General features: G+C 46.6%; 1 protein-coding gene and 1 pseudogene across 1 annotated transcript in view; both read right to left on the bottom strand.

The window, feature by feature from the left end:
* The window catches only part of LOC144107983 (uncharacterized), a 58,929-nt gene extending 40,151 nt beyond the window's left edge, over nucleotides 1-18,778 (bottom strand). The window contains exons 1-4 of the mRNA XM_077641240.1: nucleotides 18,671-18,778; nucleotides 14,832-15,119; nucleotides 13,898-14,137; nucleotides 10,187-10,393 (exon numbers count right to left, since the gene is read on the bottom strand). Coding sequence (XP_077497366.1) covers nucleotides 10,187-10,393; nucleotides 13,898-14,137; nucleotides 14,832-15,102 — 718 coding nt within the window. The 5' untranslated portion in view covers nucleotides 15,103-15,119; nucleotides 18,671-18,778. The remainder of the gene's footprint in view (nucleotides 1-10,186; nucleotides 10,394-13,897; nucleotides 14,138-14,831; nucleotides 15,120-18,670) is intronic.
* Nucleotides 5,015-6,641, bottom strand: LOC144108002 (uncharacterized; annotated as a pseudogene).
* Nucleotides 18,779-20,006: the final 1,228 nt, after the last annotated feature.

The following is a 20,006-nucleotide window of genomic DNA, read 5'->3' as shown; positions in this document are numbered from 1 at the left end:
GCAGAATGATGGGCTATTTCCAGGAGGACGGTAGCAGATACCGAAAACTGTTTTGATACCTGTACATTGTACGCAGACCCACGTCAGTTCTATGATATCGTCGTGGCTACTGAGCAATGATGATACGGTGCTTTTCACGGCTAGAAGTACTCCTCCTCCTCTTTTGCCCAGTCTGTCGCGACGATATAGTGTTAAGTTAGCGTTGGAGGGAAAAATTTCGTGGTCGTATATGTCCTGGTGTAGCCACGTTTCAGTGAGTAGAATGATGTCTGTATTGCTGTCCTCGATAAAGCAGAGAAGTCCTTCACGTTTTGGCATTACACTTCGTATGTTAGCAAATGTGATGTTTAAATCCAGAAAAGAGCGTGGCCGAGTGCTGAAGGGAGCCCGGGTGGGTTGTGTGGCAGTGCGTCAATTACCATTGTCATGGATGCTATCAGGTGGTGCGGCGTTGTGACGTGTGGGGCGAGGCATGGTGTGTTCTTTGACACTATCAGATGCGGGGTCATAAAAGTAGCACTTGCTTCCCACGTACAGTTTGTCAAAGCTGAGCTTAAATGCACATTTCAGCGGCCGGATGAAAGCCAACAGTTTTGAGCGTGCAAACCGCGTGGGAGCAGCGAAGTCCTCTCTAATTGCAAAATCTGTGTCTTTGAGCTTACGTCCGCAACTCAGTATGGTTTCTTTCGTCTTGAAATGAGCGAATTTTACGATTATAGGGCGCTTTTTTGATGATGAAAAGTTACCAAGACGGTGTGCACGCTCTATGCATGAATGATCAAGTTTTAGGTCTAGATTGTTTTCGCAGAGCGACAGAACTTTTTCCTCGGAATCTTTCCATTGCTCATTGAAGGAATCGTTGATCCCAAAGAACAAAAGATTTGCCCGGCGCATTCGATTGCTGGTATCAACGCTTGCTGCTTTCAAGGCGGCTATTTCACGTTCCAGGTTATGTGACACTCCTGCGTTGAATACATTGCCCGAGACACTTTGTTTATCTGCATCAAAATTATTTGTGCTATTTAAAAAGTCAGATATCCGCTTCTCTTGTGCATTTTGAATCGATTTAATTTGCTCAAGCTCAGCGTGTATCGCTGTTAGGCTGATTTCAAAGCGCTTGATGGCTTCCTGGATTTCAATGTCGTCGCTATTAGAGGGAGGTCCAGGGTTCTCTTCGACATCGCCGGACAGCAATAACATAAGCTGGCATAGCAAATCAAAGGCAAACGTGGTACAGCAAATATGGAGAAGACTGACAAAAAAGCGCTTCAAGTCGTAGGGGCACGACACCGCAACAAGGAATCTATCATCACTCCTTAATTCTTTGCAAAATGTGAGGTAACGAACCTGGAAAGTTAGCAGGTTGGTGAGCATCTTGTGACTGGCGGTGTCATGCCCCAAGCAGCTGGCAGGTTGCTGACGGTTAAGTAGCCAGCGATCAGATCCCGTGATTGATGACGTCGGTGAATGCCATGGTTGCCGGGCAGAGAGCCGGAAATGCACTGTGGGTGGCGGATCACTGGTGGTGTTCACTTGAGGCGGGAAATATCTGGTTGAAGGGGCGTTCGCTTCTTGTGAGCGGAAGAATCCGGTAGGTGGTTTGTAGAAGGCCGAAGGGAGGGCACTTTCCGGGATCCAGAACGTCAGGACCTGGAAAGTTAGCAGGTTGGTGAGCATCCTGTGACTGGCGGTGTCATGCCCCAAGCAGCTGGCAGGTTGCTGACGGTTAAGTAGCCAGCGATCAGGTCCCGTGATTGATGACGTCGGTGAATGCCATGGTTGCCGGGCAGAGAGCCGGAAATGCACTGTGGGTGGCGGATCACTGGTGGTGTTCACTTGAGGCGGGAAATATCTGGTTGAAGGGGCGTTCGCTTCTTGTGAGCGGAAGAATCCGGTAGGTGGTTTGTAGAAGGCCGAAGGAAGGGCACTTTCCGGGATCCAGAACGTCAGGACCTGGAAAGTTAGCAGGTTGGTGAGCATCCTGTGACTGGCGGTGTCATGCATCCTGTCCAACAATGTTCTTTTTCCAGATCCGACCACACATCACCCGCGTTGAGGCCTTCGTCGACATCGTCGACGCAGTGGCTATCGTCGCTCCTCACATCAGGATCGCTGACCACGGCGTTGTGCACAAACCCCGCCTTTGCAAAACACTTGGCGATGGTTGATGCTTTTATCTGCCACCAAGATGCCGTGATCATGTCGATAGCACTCCGCAGGTTTACCTTCATTGCTTCGTTTCGCTGAAGGTTAATTAGCACTCTTTCGCATATGCGCCTTTTATAATGCGCTTTCACTGCAGCGATTACGCCTTGGTCCATCAGCTGGCTCTTGGCTGTTGTATTTGCGGGCAAGAACTTGAGGCTCACTGCACTGAGCTTTAAACTTACATGATGGGCACTGCAGTTGTCAAGAACTAGGACAACTTGTCGCTTTTCTGACACCATGTCCTCGTCAAATTTTTGAAGCCAAGTTGCAAATAGCTCCCGAGTCATCCATGACCTCCTGTTAGCCTTATAGGTAATCGGCAGGCACTCTCTTTTTTTGAAACAGCGTGGCCGCGCCGACCTTCCGATTACAAATAAGCGCCTCTTGTCGCTACCATCCATATTGGCGCAGAAGAGAACGGTAAACCGCTCCTTCAAAGCCTTTCTACCGGAGCAGCGTTCGTGGGACAGTGCGAGTGTGCGGTTTGGGAGCAAATTGTAAAACACGCCAGCCTCATCCGCATTGTAAATGTCCCGCTCCGCGTACTTCGCCAGCATGGTCTCCATGTTTATACTGAGCCAGGCCTGAACAGTAGAATCATCAACTTGTGCGCTCTCCCCGGAGATAACACGGCAGCTTATTCCGTGCCGGTCCTTAAACCGCTGAATCCACCCATTTAATGGGTTGAAACTATCGTGGCCCAACAAGTTTGCAAATGACCTGGCCTTTGCTTGCAGAATCGGACCACTCACGGGCACATTCTGGGCTCGCACCTCACAGAACCACTTGAATAAAGCGGCGTCGACATATTCATACATTGACGAACGTATCCGCTTCCTTGTTAGTGATCCACAATTTTCTTGCAGTTGCTGTTTCACCTTGTCCCTGTTTTTCCAAATCGCCGACACTGTTGTGTCGGCAATGCCGTACTTCTGCACGACGGAAACTTTCTTTAGGCCACTTTCCACGTCTTTAATAATGCTTTGCTTCGTCTCCAGGGATAAAGCTTGCCGTTTTCTTGAGTTGGAAGGATCAGGCGGCATGGCAACTTAGCCCAGCGCGACAAAAGTAGCGCGACACAAACATAAGACAAGGAAACACGTTTTCCGGTAGCTAGGCCTACGACGCTGACAGCGCACTTCGGTATCACAAGACGACGATGACTCGTGCGCACCCACACAGGAAAAAAGGCAGAAGAGTGTCGCATGTGCAAAGCCAGCCTGTCAAACGGCCACCCCCAGCAAACGGGCCTCCCCAACGTTTCCCCTTCTCGCCCTCTGAATGAGACCCACCCCGTTAAGACGGCGGCGCGGGTGCTCGGTCTGGCTCGGCCCCGCCATGGCCCTGCCCTCGCGGCGCTGCACAAAGAAAAGCAAAAGATAAGGCCGGTAGCTGCACTTCTTTCTTCGCACGCTGTACAGTCTCTCTCTCCTCTATTTTTCTCCCCTCTTGCGATGGGTTTCGTGGCTTTCTTCTCCCTTTTTGTAGAGGGTGCCGGCATCGCGGTGCCGGGGGGTGCGCTCCCTTCTCTTTGGGGAAACCGCACTATACCCGGTCTTCCGTCGTGCGCGACCGCGCACTAAGCGGTACGCTGACACATTAAACTCTATGGGAACCATACTGGTGGTCACATAAAGCCGCATTATATGTGGTCCCGCACTATAGGCGGTTACGTTATAAATGGTCTATGCTGTAACAGACTTCTTCAAGCAATAAATTGTAGTTAAACTGTGCCCAGCGTTATCGTTTATTATTTACTTACCAATACATAAATCTGCTGCAAAGGTACGTAATTTTAGTTCTTGTGATGCATTACTGACATGAAAATAAAGGTTATTCAGTACTACGATATTTCAAAATAACGAATTAAATTCGGCGGTCCCGTGAAGTCCGTTGTAACGAGATTCTACTGTATACGCCATACCGCTGAACTTTGGCAAGCAGTATATTGGTCAAACTAGGCAGTGCCTAAACGAGAGGTTAAGGGGAGATGCTCCTCGAAAACATTTTTTTTAAATAATGAACCCAAGGCCACTGATAGAGTTTTTAATGCTGATTCCAAATATGTATTTAGTTTCAGCATACATTTTTTAGTTTTTATGTAAATGGGTTCACACAAGCATAATATAGGGTCTTTTGTGCACACTTTTTTGATAATTAAATTTATGTTCTGAGCAGCTTGCAATAGCTCATTGTGTTGCTTTAGTAATGTAGTATGTTCAAATCTACTTCAAATTTATTCATTTTAGCCCATAATTGTAAAAAAAATTCAGAAACACCAAAGTGTATATTTTGGGCACCATGAGTCAACATTCTGATTTTTTTAAAAAAAAATGTTGAACAGATATTTTATAACCAGATAGATAATAACATTCTATACACTTTGAAGAGGCTGTGTGCAAAATTTCATCCAAATCTGACTATTGGAAGTACTTGAAATTTGTTGCACGAAACGTAGAAAATGCTGAAAACTGCAAATGGAGAAAACTGCATTTGAAAGTTTCAAACATCTGTATTTTTCATAAACTTCACAAAAGCACATGAAACTTCATCAGAAAATAGAGAAATATGCAGAGAACACTGCAATGTTCATCAGAACTCCCCTGGCCCATAAGTTGACCCCTCAAAATTTTCTCTAACAGAGTCTGTGAGGCGTGCTCTCTTCACCATATTACGGCGATGCGCTCGAGCTTCTGCAGTTTGGCGGAGTGACATTTTTTTTACTCTTCTCTGGTCCCGGGAATTACCTAAGACAACAAGCTCTTCTGGTGGCAGCACACCAAGCTCCTGAAGCACTTTCTCAAAGCTTGTATGTCCGCTGTTATACCACAGAACAGCAATGGCAGTTGCTGTTTCCACAGCAGTCCTGGAAGCGAACCTGGTTTTTGGGCAGAGCAGCCAGATTTTACTATTCAGGGACTCTGCTGCATTTTGGGTCTTCCCCTGTAAGCAGCGGGTGAGCAGCTTTTCCTCAGTGAGGCGCTTATATATGGGCAGCAGAGCTAGCCCCTGTGCCTTTGTCAGAAGCGGGGTGTGGTCCGGTGCAGGCTGTTCCAGCGCTTCGGCCCGTCGGTGCTTGCACCATGATTCCACTCCTTCCGGGCAGAACTTGTGGCTACCAGCGTTATTAGTCGAACATGAGTGAAAATATGATGCCCAAATGGCACGATACATTTTTTGTACATTACCCCGGTTGCTTGTGATTGCTATCCTGTAGTAGTTCTGCAACTTTTGTATCTGTGTATCTTTCAACTTCTCACCGTGTGGAAGAGGTGTCGCCAACTTCCTAAGAGCAGTGCCTAGGCGCTTGGCCACATGGTTTGTGCAATCCTCCTTCACGATGGAGGTTTCGCCATACACTTTAGCCTGACACACAGCACTAAAAGCTTTACTGTCCCCATCACTAAGAAATTTGGTAAAGTGCAGTGGGGTTTTCTGCGAGGAGGTCCGCTGCCATATATGCACTGCTGCCTCTGTTTCCATGGCGTGGGAGGAGCATTCAGTGTTCTTCTCACAAACAGGGCCATGGAACGCCTTCCAGATTTCCTCCTCCTCACTTCCAAGGTCTTGGTGCCGACTGCAAGCAAGGCAGAAGTTCGACAGGACCTCAAAATCGAGGCACAAACCACTGTCGACTGACACAGCGGTGCCAACTCCATTATGGCTCTTGTGACCCCGTTTTTGCCATGTGCCATCAAACATGACGGCAATATCTGAGTCATCCACCATCTCTCTCGTGAAAGCCCTCGCCTTCTCCATGTTTTCTGCCACGGCTTTCATGGCCGCAAGATGAACTTTCTTGCCGATCGCAGTAAAGTTCTTGTGGTGCAATGGGTTTGGCAGGCCAAGAATAGCACAAAATCGCGATAACTGTTCATGCCCGATGCCAATCGCGCGCGCAGTTTCACATTCACGGCGAAGCTGTCACGAGAGCTCCCATTCACATAGTCCCGATTTCCGCTGGCACCATCCGCAGATTCACTGGGCACAACGCGGCTCGAGGTGTGCGCAGCAGAAAGAACCGATGCTGGGCACTCACTATTTTCACAGTGCAGCTCAAGAAACGCTGAAAGCCCCTTTCGCTTTTCCGCCGGTTCGCGTACCGCAAGGGTACAGGCACGGCACGTAGGGCAAGCAGCGCCGCTTACCAGCGCCGTAAGCGCGCCTATTTCGCATATCGCAGCACTCGCAGAATGTCGACCGCACGCTGCTTTATCTTCTTTGAAGAGTCCAATCTTCACCTCCGAGGCGCTCACAAATTCCACCGCGGCGTCGATCTCGTCCGAGTGCCCGTTCGCCTGGCGAGGGCTAGCTGGCGTCGGGTGACTTGTTTTCGTTGCCGTTTTCCGGTGAAGTTTGCGACGGCGTCCTCGGTACGGTTTGTTCGTACGAGCCTTTCGAACTCGGAAATCGCGCTTTTGCGAGTCGTTCATCGCGAATGAACAAATGCTAAAAGGCCACAGAGATCGATTGAAACGCCGGACTAGCCGTGTACAAAGCAAGAGCAGGAAAGGCCAGGAGGTAGGCTTCGCCACAGCATCGCATCAGTCTGGGCCAATGGCGGCTTCGCTAGAGCCCCACGTGACCAGTAGCGACGCTTGAAGCATGCGCGAAAAACGTGTTTTTCTTATTATTTTCAGCCAGATACGAAACTGCAGGAGGCGCTGTCTACGAGAAAAAGGCTTACTCAACCTCTCCCAGCAAACGGCAATGGCGGGCAACGCGCCGTTTTCGAGATGCAGGCGTTCGAAAGTAGACGATTTGCGCGAAAAGCAGCACTTTCTCGAGCCACCGTGGTTGAATAAAATAGACTTTTTACTAATTTCGCGATCGAATTTTGCCTTGATCTTTTCGGGAGTTGTAGCTGAATGCCCAAAGATAATTTTACAGGCAAAAACTCAAAACTGAAAAATTACTCGGAAAACTCGCGTTTTCGACGCGCATCTCCCCAAAGCACACAAATGATGTTAGAAATAATCGAAGCAGGAAAAATGATCGAACACATTAAGAAATGCAGTAGTTGTGATCCTAGGCTAGATAAAAATTCAGGGGGGCACTTTGTTGACCTAAAGTGCGGTGAGGCGAAAGCCTTTAGCGCGGTGTTGCTGCTTGTGTCACTGATGTGTGGTTACGATGTTAAGTACACAATTGTTTGCGAATCTTAAATGGTCCAGACACTGGAGGGCACTTGAAAAGCATCCGCTTGATTCAACGCCTTCCTGTAAGCACTCTCCAGCATCCTAGACAAGGAGAACTACATATGTGTTGGCAGGAAGTAGCGTAGTTGTTAGCACACTCGGCTACAGAACGGAAGGATGGTGGTTCGAATCTCATCGAGCAGAGATTTTTTTTCTTACCGAGTTGATAAGCGTAATGGACAGACGGATGGACAGACACGAGCATGAGCCATTAAAGGCTTTCTCCTTAATACAGTGGTGCTGCGCAGATTTACGACGCAGCTAGGAAGAGAGATCATCGAAGCTGATGAGATTTCCAAGTCCGGTCGCTCGTGTGTCAGCAACCCCTCACTTTTGCTATCAAAAAAAGAAATGAAATACCTCACGCTGTAAGAGAACTACAATATTTACATGATTGTAAGTCGACCAATTTTTCAAAATTTGAAAATCCGAAGTTGAGGGGTCGGCTTATAATCGAAACGAAAACATGGCACTATATGTAAAGGCGAGACAAACGAGATATCGGGCGTGCTACAGCGTGGTTGCATTTTTGCTGCGCGGCTCAGTCACATTGCTCTTGGTCCTGGCCTTGAGCAGCTGCTATGTCAACGCACAGAACTGGCATCCCCACCCCGCACAAGCAGCGGCCGATGGCAGCTATCGATAAGCAGCAAACTGGTACCCCACACTTCCCACACGTGGCTGCAGGCTCGGTTGCTGATATGCGGCGGCGGCCCGATAATGCAAATTCGTTCTACGGGAAGCTCAAGCGTCCAACAAGTTTTCTTTTTACTTCCAAATGCATGCTCAGTGCTCAAGGGAGCCTTGATAGTTGATGGAAGGGCCGCTGTTCCAATTGAGGCGGCAACCCCACTCGGAATAGCTGCGGTGCCGGGGAGTGTCGAAGGTTGATGGAAAGGCCGCTGTTCCAATCAGGGCGGCAACCCCACTCTGAACGGCAGCGGTGCCGGGAGTGTCTGTAGCCGACGGAAGAGCCAACGCCATTCACGCGTAGTTTCTCTTTGGCTCTGACGCATTTTACTACTGCTGGCCGCGTTTCACAAGCTTTTAATGCAGTGCTTCATCAGTCGTCATTTGTGATCCAGGTCCGGCAAGCAACCGGTGCTCGTTCACGGCTACTTTTAAGATGGCTGCCATTCTTTACGCCACAGAAACGAACAGCTGCGTGCCGGGCCGTAAGTTCGACGTTTGCAACGGGTGATACAGGTGTTACAGCTGCAGCGAGGAGAATTTTCAGCTGTTCCACGCGATGCCGAGATGCGGCTGTTTGCAAAGTGCGCGATTTCGCTGGACGACGACGTTAGAATGACGTGCTGCGGGACCGCAGCAGTGATCATGACGGCAGCGCTAGTGAGGACGATGTCACAAGTGTGGACAAGTAGTCGAGTGACTAATACATTTTTGTTTTGGAATGTGGCCACAGGCACGCCCACGCGCGGCAGCCGATGACGGCTGGTGATAAAGGGCGGCCGCTGGATAATGCTACCGCGTTCAACATTTCAACGGCAAGCTTAAACAACCTCGAATTTTTTGTTTTAAATGTGATTTGGGGGGGGGGGGGGGTCTTACATTCGTGTCTACTTAAAATCGTGTAAATACGGTAGTTGCATGCCTTCACTTTGTGCGATGACCGGATATTTATTAGTTGTGTTGATTTCTTTCTACATTTTCCTGCCATTATGTTTTGTTTATATGAGCAGCTGCTGTATATAAGCGACTGATTGGTCAATAAAATGCAGCGCTATGCTCTGTCACTTCGCTTCTTACAGTGTTTGTCTGTTTGCAATGTAAACCACTGTCAGTATAAAACCTCATCGCTTGTCTCAAAGGAGCATTTATAAAAAAAAAAGTGGTACGGTTTTAACGTAGTTAAACTCGGTAGACGTGCGAAAGCATATGTGTAGCCTGGTTGGCTCATGGTTTTGCTTTGCTGGGTTGTCAGCACGGCTGGTGATAATATTAGTTCGATAGTAGTGTTAGCTAAAAAGCATAGCTTCCTATACGTTCCATGCCTGAGCATTGGCTCAAAAGCGGCCGTTCAAGCAAAATCAAAGCTGGGCAAAGTGCGAGATCAGGACAGGGTTTCACTACGTGCCAATGGGAATGTGCTGATGATTTGCACACACTTCAATCTCTCTGCCGCGAATGGGTTGTCTCCGATGTGAGCACTGCATCACAGCCAGCGGCAAAACTAGGTGCGCCGAGATGAATTAAGTGATGAACGAGGTTTTAGGTATTCTCCGATGCGAGCACCTCATTGATCGCCGCACGCCTACATTTGCTGATCGCCGAGAACTGGTGCTCGCAGCCTTGGTGAAAATTGCGACGGTCGGCGTCCATTGACCTTGGCACCAATGAACAGGCATGAAAAATATAGGAGGCTATAGTTGAAGACGACAATGCGCAATGCACAACATGCGAGTGTTGCAGTCTAAAACGAGGCTTGATCGCCTGCGTCAATAGCATGGTGCTCTCGTGCAGGGGCCAGCAAAGCTGATCTGTTCACATCACCGCGGCTTCAAAACCCAGTCATGGAAAGTGAGAACGATAAGAATACTGTGTCACTTGAAAGAGTGCCTGCTCTCAAGCCCATCTGAACTGTGTCACAACAAGAGCCCATTTTTAGCTGCACCCCATCTCAACACCATGGTCCTCTTGGTGCACACCCACAATAAAGTGACAACATTATCAGCGTTTTCAGTAACAATACGCAACTGTGATGCCAGTGTGACAAAGGAAGGTCCCAAGAATTCCAATGGTAAACGGGAGGACCAAAGTACCTCTCTCTGCACCTGCTCCCTCTTGCATAGGCAAAGCTTCCTCCTCGTTGGAATCCGTTGAAGTCTGCACACTGCTCGATAGTTTTGGCTGCGCCCACTGGGTGGACCGAGACCAGGAGAAGTACTGCTCGGTATGGCATGCCTGAGACCTGGTTGGCACATCCGGGCAGACCTGTGTTGATGCCTCCAACTGCTTTGCCGTGGAACCTGCACGCATAGCGCACCACCAATCGTCACAACCGTGCCCACTCCTCATTGCTGCCGCTTTTGCCAAGAGGCAACCGTCTAAGCAGCACAGAAACAGTGGGTTAGACTGCCCCAACAAAAGAATGTCTCCTGCATTCTGCAAACACACTGTGCAAATCAAATGTATCCATGCCCACATGCCGTAGAGTGGCACTTCACACCAAGCTGTAGACTGTTTCAAGCTCCTTCTGAGCTCGGCATCACTATAAAAAAATGTCGCTAGGGTTGAAGGTGACAACTATACCATAAATGCTTGCATCTTAAAGGTAGGGGTTCACACAAAGTGATGTTATCCTAAGTACCAGCAATTCAGTACACTGCTCAGAATGTTGACACCCCATTGAACCATTAAGTGCAACAAAATCAGGCTGAAAGCTTTCAACGACTTTTGCCACATGGTATTTTCCCAACTGAGCTGTAATGGACACATTTCTGAAAACTTCTTTCATTCATTCCATGATAAGAGCGCTCATGTACTCCACACTTTTCTTGGTATAAATCCAGAAGCAATTTGTTACCCAAAATTTCTGTGGAACTTATGGAAACATCTTGAACAAACAGCGCGAACAAAGACGAGCACAAAAGACAAGAAAGCGAACGACACGGCGCACGACACAATCTCGGCATTCATTGCCGGGATTGTGAATGGGCAAAGAAAGAGAAAAAACAGTGCGTACCGCTATATCATGAAACCAAGGTCATTGCCAAAAATCGGGAAAAAACTGCGAGGGAAATTATCGAGGCATACAACATATTCAAGCAGGGAAATGCATGTATAAGTACCCCTTCGCTAACACTTCTGCAAAAAGAGCTGTCACTCCTGGGGGTTGATAATCTCTGCTGATTTCTAGCGTGCTTATGTTGCTGTTGTCACATTTACGTTTTGTTTTTGGTTTTTTGCACTTTGTAAACCTTTCCCTCATTGCCGACATTCATGTATTTATACTTGTGTGATCAGCAATAAACCCTCAGTTGTTAGTCAGCGCCGTGTCGTTCGCTTTCTTGTCTTTTGTGCTCGTCTTTGTTCGCGCTGTTTGTTCAAGATGCTTAACCAACTAGCCCGCCAAAACGTGTTATGGAAACAAACGTCGTGAATACAAACGAGTAAAGCACTTTTACAGGCGCTCTGAAAGGCCCTCTCAATAATGGTGTGGTACTTCTGGGATGTTAACTTAAAGAATGCCGCTTTACAAATATCATCCAGCAAGAATTTTCTAATGAGTTTTGTGGAAACAAGTTTAGCTAAGTTAAGCATTGTTTCTTTAGTCGCCGATATCTCCTTCTGTTACCACTCTAGACAGGCACCCTGATTAAATTCACAGTGCAGAGGTAAGACCACATGATGAATAGTTGCCAAATGTTCAAAGCATGGAGCGTTTACATCCCCCCTGTAGGTACTGCTAGCACTCTGAAGATGGCGTAACCACAAACAGCGTGTGACTGTGAGTGTTCCTACAGTAAATAGCAGCACGTTGGGTTCTAGCAAGGCTAAAATCAGCAGACAAATCAAACACCACTTCTCCACTAAGTCTACATAAACATGTGAAATTCCATTGCATTAGACACCACGTAAGAACATTAAGAGGCAATTAAAGAATTTTCACTGTAACAGCATTCTTTTTTCCACAGAAGCACAGCACAATAATTGCACCTATGGAAAGTTCCAGTAATATTAGCACCATTTTTATCTAATGCCATTCAAAGAAAATGAAATTCAGAACATGTATGAGTATCGTTCTATTAAATATTCGCCAGCACAACTGGATAAACAGTAGCTATGCGCACACAAGTGTAGAAGGTGGCAGAAAAAGTCAGAACAAACTGGGTTGCTGGTCTCGGCTTTCCTTTCTTCTTGCTCTAGGCACTATGCAATCAGCACAGAAAGCCAAACCCAAAAAATTCCTTGCCCTCTGGTCAGAAGGATGACAGCTGTGCAGTTTTGGACAAGTGCATGTATATAAACTCTTCCTCAAAAAACTTCAGTAAACACATAACCCACATATTAATGAATACTTCCCCCTCAATTGGTACCTGACCCCACAGGATAGGATACCAAAGCCAACATGTGTACAAGCCAATGTAAAGCTCCAATCCTCAATTGGAACTTGAAGTGGTCAAGCCACTTCCCATGAGTTTCAATTATGTGGTATGCTATTCCAAGCACACAGCCTTAATTTTGTTTGTCACTGTGCGGTGCAGTAGAACCTAGCTACAGTAAACTCGGATATCGTAAACTGAAATTGCGGTACCGTTCCGCCTTCCATAGACGACAGTAGATTTTTTTTTCGGCTATAGTAAATATATTTTTCGATGAAACGGATATAGTAAAGAGTGTCTAGCCGTGGCGATGTACTTCCCGCAGAATTATGACATCGCGGCACCCGCGAAGTAGGATTGCGAGGCAAATAGGTACCAAATGCTCCCTTTGAAGTGGCTTCATTAACAAGCTCGATGGGTGCGAGGAGAAGCAGACTTATCAAAGATCTTGAGGCCATGAGGCAAAGGACCACACGGAGAGGACCCAGGTGTCAGCTGGTTCCAACTACTGAGCTTTGCCCGATCAGAGTGTTGAACCCGAGAGAGCGGAGGCCTGAAGTCTGAGCACAACCGGACCCCTTTCCAAAGCCCCGACGCAGCTGCGGGGAGGAAGCGGACGTTATCTTCCCCAATCACCATGACTATGCCGGAGGACAAAAGGGCCTCGTTTCCGGTGGCTCTTCAGCAGGCTGAGCACCACGGCAGGCTGGCGGGCATCGCCCCCAACTATCGCAAGGATCTCTAAAGACAAACGACCACTTTCGGCCTCTCTTCCCGACCATGCGTGTTGGCTGTCATCTGATGAAGAACAGGTGTCGGCAGCACGTGAGAACCTTCGGCTGGCCAGATGACATCACCTACCATAGTCAACGTGACCCCGACGGCATCCTCCTCTCTCTCGATCTCAACATGAGACGGGGGCGTGTCCATGTGTGCAGTGGTGTAAGTTTGCGCACCCAAGTGAAAGTTTTAGGTCACTCCCACCCTGGCGAGGGCGTCCTCAACCTCGGGAATTTAGGGACGAAGAACGATATAAAACTCGGCAACGAGTGCAGTTGCGAATCCCACTTTTGATCTTTACGCTTGTAAAAATGTAAATAAATCCACTCGTAATCTTTCCCTCATCACCAAACTCCTTTAACTTGTCGACAGTCCTGTCCTGGCGGTGAGAGCGGTCGTCATCGTGACCGTGGTTTCGCTGAGACGCGACCCATAACCCCCCCTCCAACAGCTGCTTCCACCGAGAGGCCTTAAAGGTCCAAACGCTCGGCGTTGGCTCAACCACCAGGATCCCCCACTCCCCGGACACGGCTGAGCCACGTGCAGCTAAGCGTGGGTGCTCGGGTCCATTGTGATGCACTGTTCACCATCATCCTTTTGCGGGGATGTCCCTGCAGATGCTCAGGAGCCCATGGTGTCACAACTCACCAACATCTGCATATAGCAGACGCCCTTGCGGGGCCCGACTCGGCTCATCTTCGATACCCGAAGCAGTCTCCAAATGCAGCGGCAACGACGACTGAGCCCCAGCTGCCCTGGCTTCTGTGCTGAATGATGCAGCGCGCACAGCGGGTCGCACAAGTTTGCTGCATGCTGCCAGGAAAGCGGGCACCCCATCAACCCTCTGGAGCTCCTCTGTGAGTGATGTCGGTGCAGCTGCAGCAGCGCCTGAAAAAGAGTGAGAGAACAAAGCTTCAAGAATACTAATTAGCTTAATTAACCATTAACATCATAGCAAAACTAAGGTCCAAAGAATGCACAGTGATGAATTTTACATTTCATTTCATTCATTCTTAGTTCTATGAATGGTCAGCAACAAAAGGTACCAAGTACCTGAATATGTCTTTAAATCTCCAACAAATATCAGAAGCAGTGCAATCTTTGCGCAAAAAAAAGCACATACAACCAGTGAGTTACTATGCATAATTAAAAGGGAGCACTAATCATAGCAAAACTAACAAAGGGTAGACAATGCTGTTTTTTTTTTCAAAAATGAATTAACAACTAGCCCTTTCAACCACCGTTGCATAGAGAATGCATCAGACCTGACATTAAAGCACTAAACGCAGTCATTTTGAACACTAAATTTGCAAGCCACTGTCAGGAAGACATCTAGATTGACAAAATTCGGATAGTATCACTCAATCTGTCCTGGCTTAAAAGGCTAGCTAGCAAGAGTTTAAAACCTTGCTGCCCATAAGTGGTCTAATGGCATGGCTGTCTATTATCTGAGTACTCCGTATGTAAGGTAATACAAAGGTACACAAAGATGAGTAAGGTAAGATAAAATGACTTAATACAAAAGCTCCAAGCTACTCCTGAACGAAGCACATCAAATGCATGTGGCATGGGAGCATCTCACCTGTCTGGCAGTTCCTTGTGTGGGGTCCTTTTGTCTTATTCCATTGCCGTTTCATGTAGTGCCAGCAGTTCCACAAATGCAGGACACTTCGTGGCCGCACACCATCATGGCTGTTGAACTCATGTTTGATTTCGATCCACACTTCGTTCTTTTCATTCAGAGCCGCCATGTCTGTCCCCTCATATTCGATGATTTCGATATGCTTTCTGATTAGGCCCAACAGCACTGTTTTCTCTTTTTTACTTAGTCTTCCCTTGACTGTCTCCTCCATGGCAACAGAGACGTGCACTGCAAGTTAATAACACACAAGCAGAGCTATAAATCACCTATTTATTAAACAAGCAAAAGAACAAAACACATACCACCGCCAAACACCATGACCACAGAACTCAAAACACACAGTGCTGGTGGGAACAGTGCCATGTTAAATCTTTCATTTTCAGTTGCTGCCAAGACCTACTGAACTCCACAGCTGCCAAGAATTTAATGTCCTTGATGACCACACGTTCCAACCTTCGTCCACCACACAACCATTGAGAAAACTTAATACACCGTTTCATATCCTACTTGTAGAGATGTAAGGCAGATCTGCTGTTGTCTACACACAGTGTGCTAACGGCATTGAAGTGGTTTGCATATGTTTATGAGCGCTGTTGAGAAAGTAATGTCCAGAGCTCTACTATGATTTCATGTTATGGAGGACAGGTACCTTCATCACTCAACTTGTAGATTAACTGCAGTGATGCCAATGCTCTTTCCTGTTTGCAGATCTCTGAATCTGGAGCACACAATTATCCACTTTCAGTCCTTTTCATCACTGACATCATAAGATAGAATCTAGTGGCGAGAAATTTTTTTTCATATCTAATTACTATTTTCTCAGAAAAACTGTGCCTACTGCTGTTGAAAAAGTGTCAGTTACAAAAAAGGCACACAACTGATTTTTTTTACTAAGAATAAAAACTGAATGAAGTTATCCTCGATGTTCCTTTTAAGAATGCATCATACTGTGTTCATTTTTTCTGTTGGAATGCACAACAGTGTTACATGCAAATGGTGTCTATGTCAGCAAAAATGAAAGCAAGGTTGCAAGTACAATGCATTTTGTTTCACAATGCGACATTCTGTGCGTTTAGCTAAGCACTGCAGTTTCGGTTAATTACGGCAGTGACATTACTCGCAAATCCACTCTGGATTGTTCAGCACATTACAAGGAAGGTGACCCAACAGCTAAGTGCCGTTGCTTGTCGAGCATAGCCAGCCCACGAGGCTACAGCAATGCCTTCCCAATCAGAGCCTGCAATCTTCACAATAACCCTAAAACCTGGTTCATGCCCAGGTTCAAACCTGACCGCGGCAGCAGCGTTCTGACGGAGCCGAAACGCAAAGACGCCCGTGTGCTGCGAGATGTAGGTGCATGTTATAGATCCCCAGGTGGCCGAAATTAATTCCAGAGCCCTCCACTACGGCACCTCTTTCTTCCTTTCTTCTTTCACTCTCTCCTTTACCCTTCCATTATGGCATGGTTCAGGTGTCATTTATTTCCCCAAAAACCAATTTTCAATTTTTTTTTGGTTAACTGTAATAACAATGAGCAGTGGTTACTACCACTTTAGCGATAGCTTCCAGACGTAGGTGCGGTCTCAGCGATATCTCTGTGCTTCACAATCATCATCAGACTAACTATAACCCCAACAGACAAAAGCCTTTTCAATTAACCTAGCCCTGTCCCAATTGTTGCCACTACCCAGATGCATGGAAAGTTTGCTCAGCATTTCAGGCAGATAATGAATGCAGAAAAAACAGAGGCTTCAAACACCGTAAACGTCTGCACTGGAACAATTTTCAATGAAATGCCAACAGTACTGTAAGGCCATCAGCCTGAAAGCTTCCGAGGCACAACTATCATCATCATCAGTTGGATTTGTTTTTACAGTTCTCAAGGTTGTCCTTGCCAGCTGCATAATTTTTTTCACTCACTCGTAAAACAACGAGCTTCCTGTTATGGAAAAAACCGCAGTGTAAGCTAGCTCTTGAGCAGACACAACTGCAATGGATGAACACCAACACAATGCTCCTCTCTTCAACAGACTTGTAGGAGATGGTGAATTTCTATGTGCAGTGCCTTCCTTTCCATGGAAATGCAACTTGCTTTTCTTGGCCTTGGATAAAGATAGCCTGATGATGATCAATTCCTATTTTTGTAGAAAAGGAAGTGACAGGTGATGATAAAATAATCTGATGCAGTTTTTACTTCTGGAACGGCAAGCTATGCCACGGAGCAACCCCAGGAGCAGAAAAAACTGCATTTTAAGAAGTGCTTGGAGAAAGAAAAACAAAGTTTTGGAGCACCGTAGCAGTAGTTAAAAAGTTTTTTTTTTAAGTAACTTGAACTGCATTTCGGAGCTGCATAGCTAACTTTCTTCATATATATGTTTATTGCATTACGTCCGTAAATAAGGGAGTCATCGCCCATTAGCATCCACCAGAGTGCCACCATATGGATATAAATTCCATAAACGCATTGGCCTAAGTGAATGTCTTTTCTACCACCTTTCATCACATTTTAACATGCACCATGAAAAGGGATAATGTGGAACCACTATTCCGCAGTCTTGGACCATTAAATGGTCGCAATGGCAGAGAGACGTCATTGTGAACAAACTCTGCAAGACAATAAATGGAATGTTAATGCCATAAGTGACAATGACAAAGGCTGGTGGTGATGATGAGATATTCATGAATGCAAGCAATCACTGAGCGCGAGCTTACATGAAACTGCGTGTTAGCAGAGTCACACACTACCAGGGAGTCAGATGAAAGAGCAACCCGTGCAAAGCGTTGCTGTCTTCTCCCATAGTTAGCTCACAAGGGGCTCTGAACTAAACGTAAACACAAAGAGGAGCTTTGTAACATACTCCTAAGCAAGCTTGAGCAAGCATAGCCAAAAAACAGGGTGGCAATGTAATTTCACAGTGCAGCGAAGCTGAAACGGCCACATAGACATATTTCAACACAAGTTATCCGCCTGTAAATGCGGCAATGATTATTCTCGTGCTTCACGCGACCCCAAATTTGAAAAAAAAAAAATCAACCTAATGAACGAAATAGTTCGCTTGCACTATTTTCCACCCACAGTTGGCCAGTTGCTACATGTACAGAAGAACGAATTACTGGACTGGTTTCGAACAACCGTTCCCTTCGCTGCGTCGAGTATCTAATCAGCAGGCTCAAATATAATGCTGGGCTATGCCATCTACTTCTGAAGACGTCGGTGAAACGTTACGGTAACTGTATAATGATGCCACAAACTGTGTTAAGTGATGTTAAGTGCATGACTGATGACAATGTTTATACGCGTTCTGACGATTTCAGCCAGCAAACAAACGCTGGAACTGCGTACAGAATATTGTTTCTGCAGTAAACTAGCGTAGCTAGCAAGTAATGTGATGCAAGTACGGCCGCTAGAAATGGCGAGGACATGTCTGGCTGCTCTGACAAATATACCACGTGTTTATGTACAGCTAAAGAACAGCAATGACAAATGTGCGTGCATGGACGCGGTTTTATCAGTTTAGTTCGTGCTCTGGAATTAGCGACCGGTATGAACTTGTGCACACCATGCTTTACACCTGCTGCCCATCCTCTTATGGTCCCTTGAACCGAACAAACGGTTCTGCGCCGATGAACTGACAGTAGCGAGCGTCTCCCGCGTGCCAAAAAAAACAAACGCGCAGAATAAAAAGTACCGTCAACACGACTTCCTAAACATATGCACTGCATGAAGTTTTAGGGGTGTAGAAACTCTGTCTCGCAGAAATTAATAAAACAGCGCTTACCGAAAAACTTCGCGCGCGATTGTGCAGAGAGATGATGCGAACCGAGCCAATCCGCCTTGACCGAGCTACAGATAGCCGAGCGGAGATCAGCTGTCCACTCACTGGATGGATGAGCGAATGGATCGCTAAACCCTTTTTATCGGGAGACAGCTTGCGCTACTTAGCCTATAATTTCTCCCTTGTTAAAATTTTATTCAGTGATGCTTACATCAACGTTTTCAAATAAGGACAGTTGAAAAATTGTGCCAGAGTGCCAGGGAGCAGAACAGACCCAAACCGGTTGCCGCTAAGGCGGCAGCGCTGCGGTCACTTTGAGATGGGCGCGTCGTCTGGATAGATGGATGGAAGGTAGGTGCGTCCCCTTTGAAACGGGCAGTTGTTGTTGCCACTATGATCAGTTTTTTTTCCTTTATTTTTGTTTACTCTGCTGTAAGTTGTTAATACAATTCGCCATTTCCTTTTAAAAAAAACGTCTTCCTACACTTTAAAACTTATGTCACACCTCTGCTTTTGTGCCACCAATCCCCAATCGCTTTTTGCTAATTTCCACCGCAGATTTATTCGCATGACTATTGTAATCTCTAAACCCTAAGGCCTCAGGAAGAGTGACTGTGCCTGCATCGACATCGGGATGGATACCTTCGCATTTTAGGATGAGGTGTTCTATCGTTTCTTCAGATTTACCACACACAGCACATGTGTCATCTTCTTCGTTAACTTTTTTTCTGTAGCTAAGCGTTCTAGGACACCCTGACCTAGCTTCAAAGAGGAGGGCACTGCCTCTTGAGTTATCATAAAACGTTTCCTTCCAGATCTGCCTTTTCCGGCATCGATATAGTTCTACACTATGCTTCTTTTCCATTGAATCTATCCAATTTTTACCTTCGACGTTTTTAACCTGTCGTTTAATGCTCATTTTCTCCTTCCTCGTCTTTGGCATACTTACTGGCCAGCTTTCTTGTTCGTTTCCGCCACTGTGTGTCAACGCTCTTTCTGTACAGGTATTTAAATACCTTAGCTGCCCACCTGTTATCATCCAATTTCCTCAGGCGTTCTTTGTATAGTACTTTACATGAAGTTCCCGTGCTTCGAACGTTGCCCAGCCATATCCCCCTGTACTGCCTCATTTGTGGGTTTCCCGTGGGCACCTAGTGCTAATCTTCCGACAGTTCTCTGATTTACTTCTAATCGCGACTGAACTGCAGCCCTTAAGGGCACAGGGTAAGCCCTATACTTCCCATGCATTTTAGGCCATGTTGAGGTACGTTTCTCACTAACTAATAACAGTAGCCTAATAATACATATATCATTGTTTGCCAAATTTTGTGCTCTTTTT

This window comes from Amblyomma americanum, chromosome 10, assembly GCF_052857255.1.
Source record: "Amblyomma americanum isolate KBUSLIRL-KWMA chromosome 10, ASM5285725v1, whole genome shotgun sequence".
In the NCBI taxonomy this organism is placed as follows: domain Eukaryota; kingdom Metazoa; phylum Arthropoda; class Arachnida; order Ixodida; family Ixodidae; genus Amblyomma; species Amblyomma americanum.
This window is presented reverse-complemented; position numbering and strand designations above follow the sequence as displayed.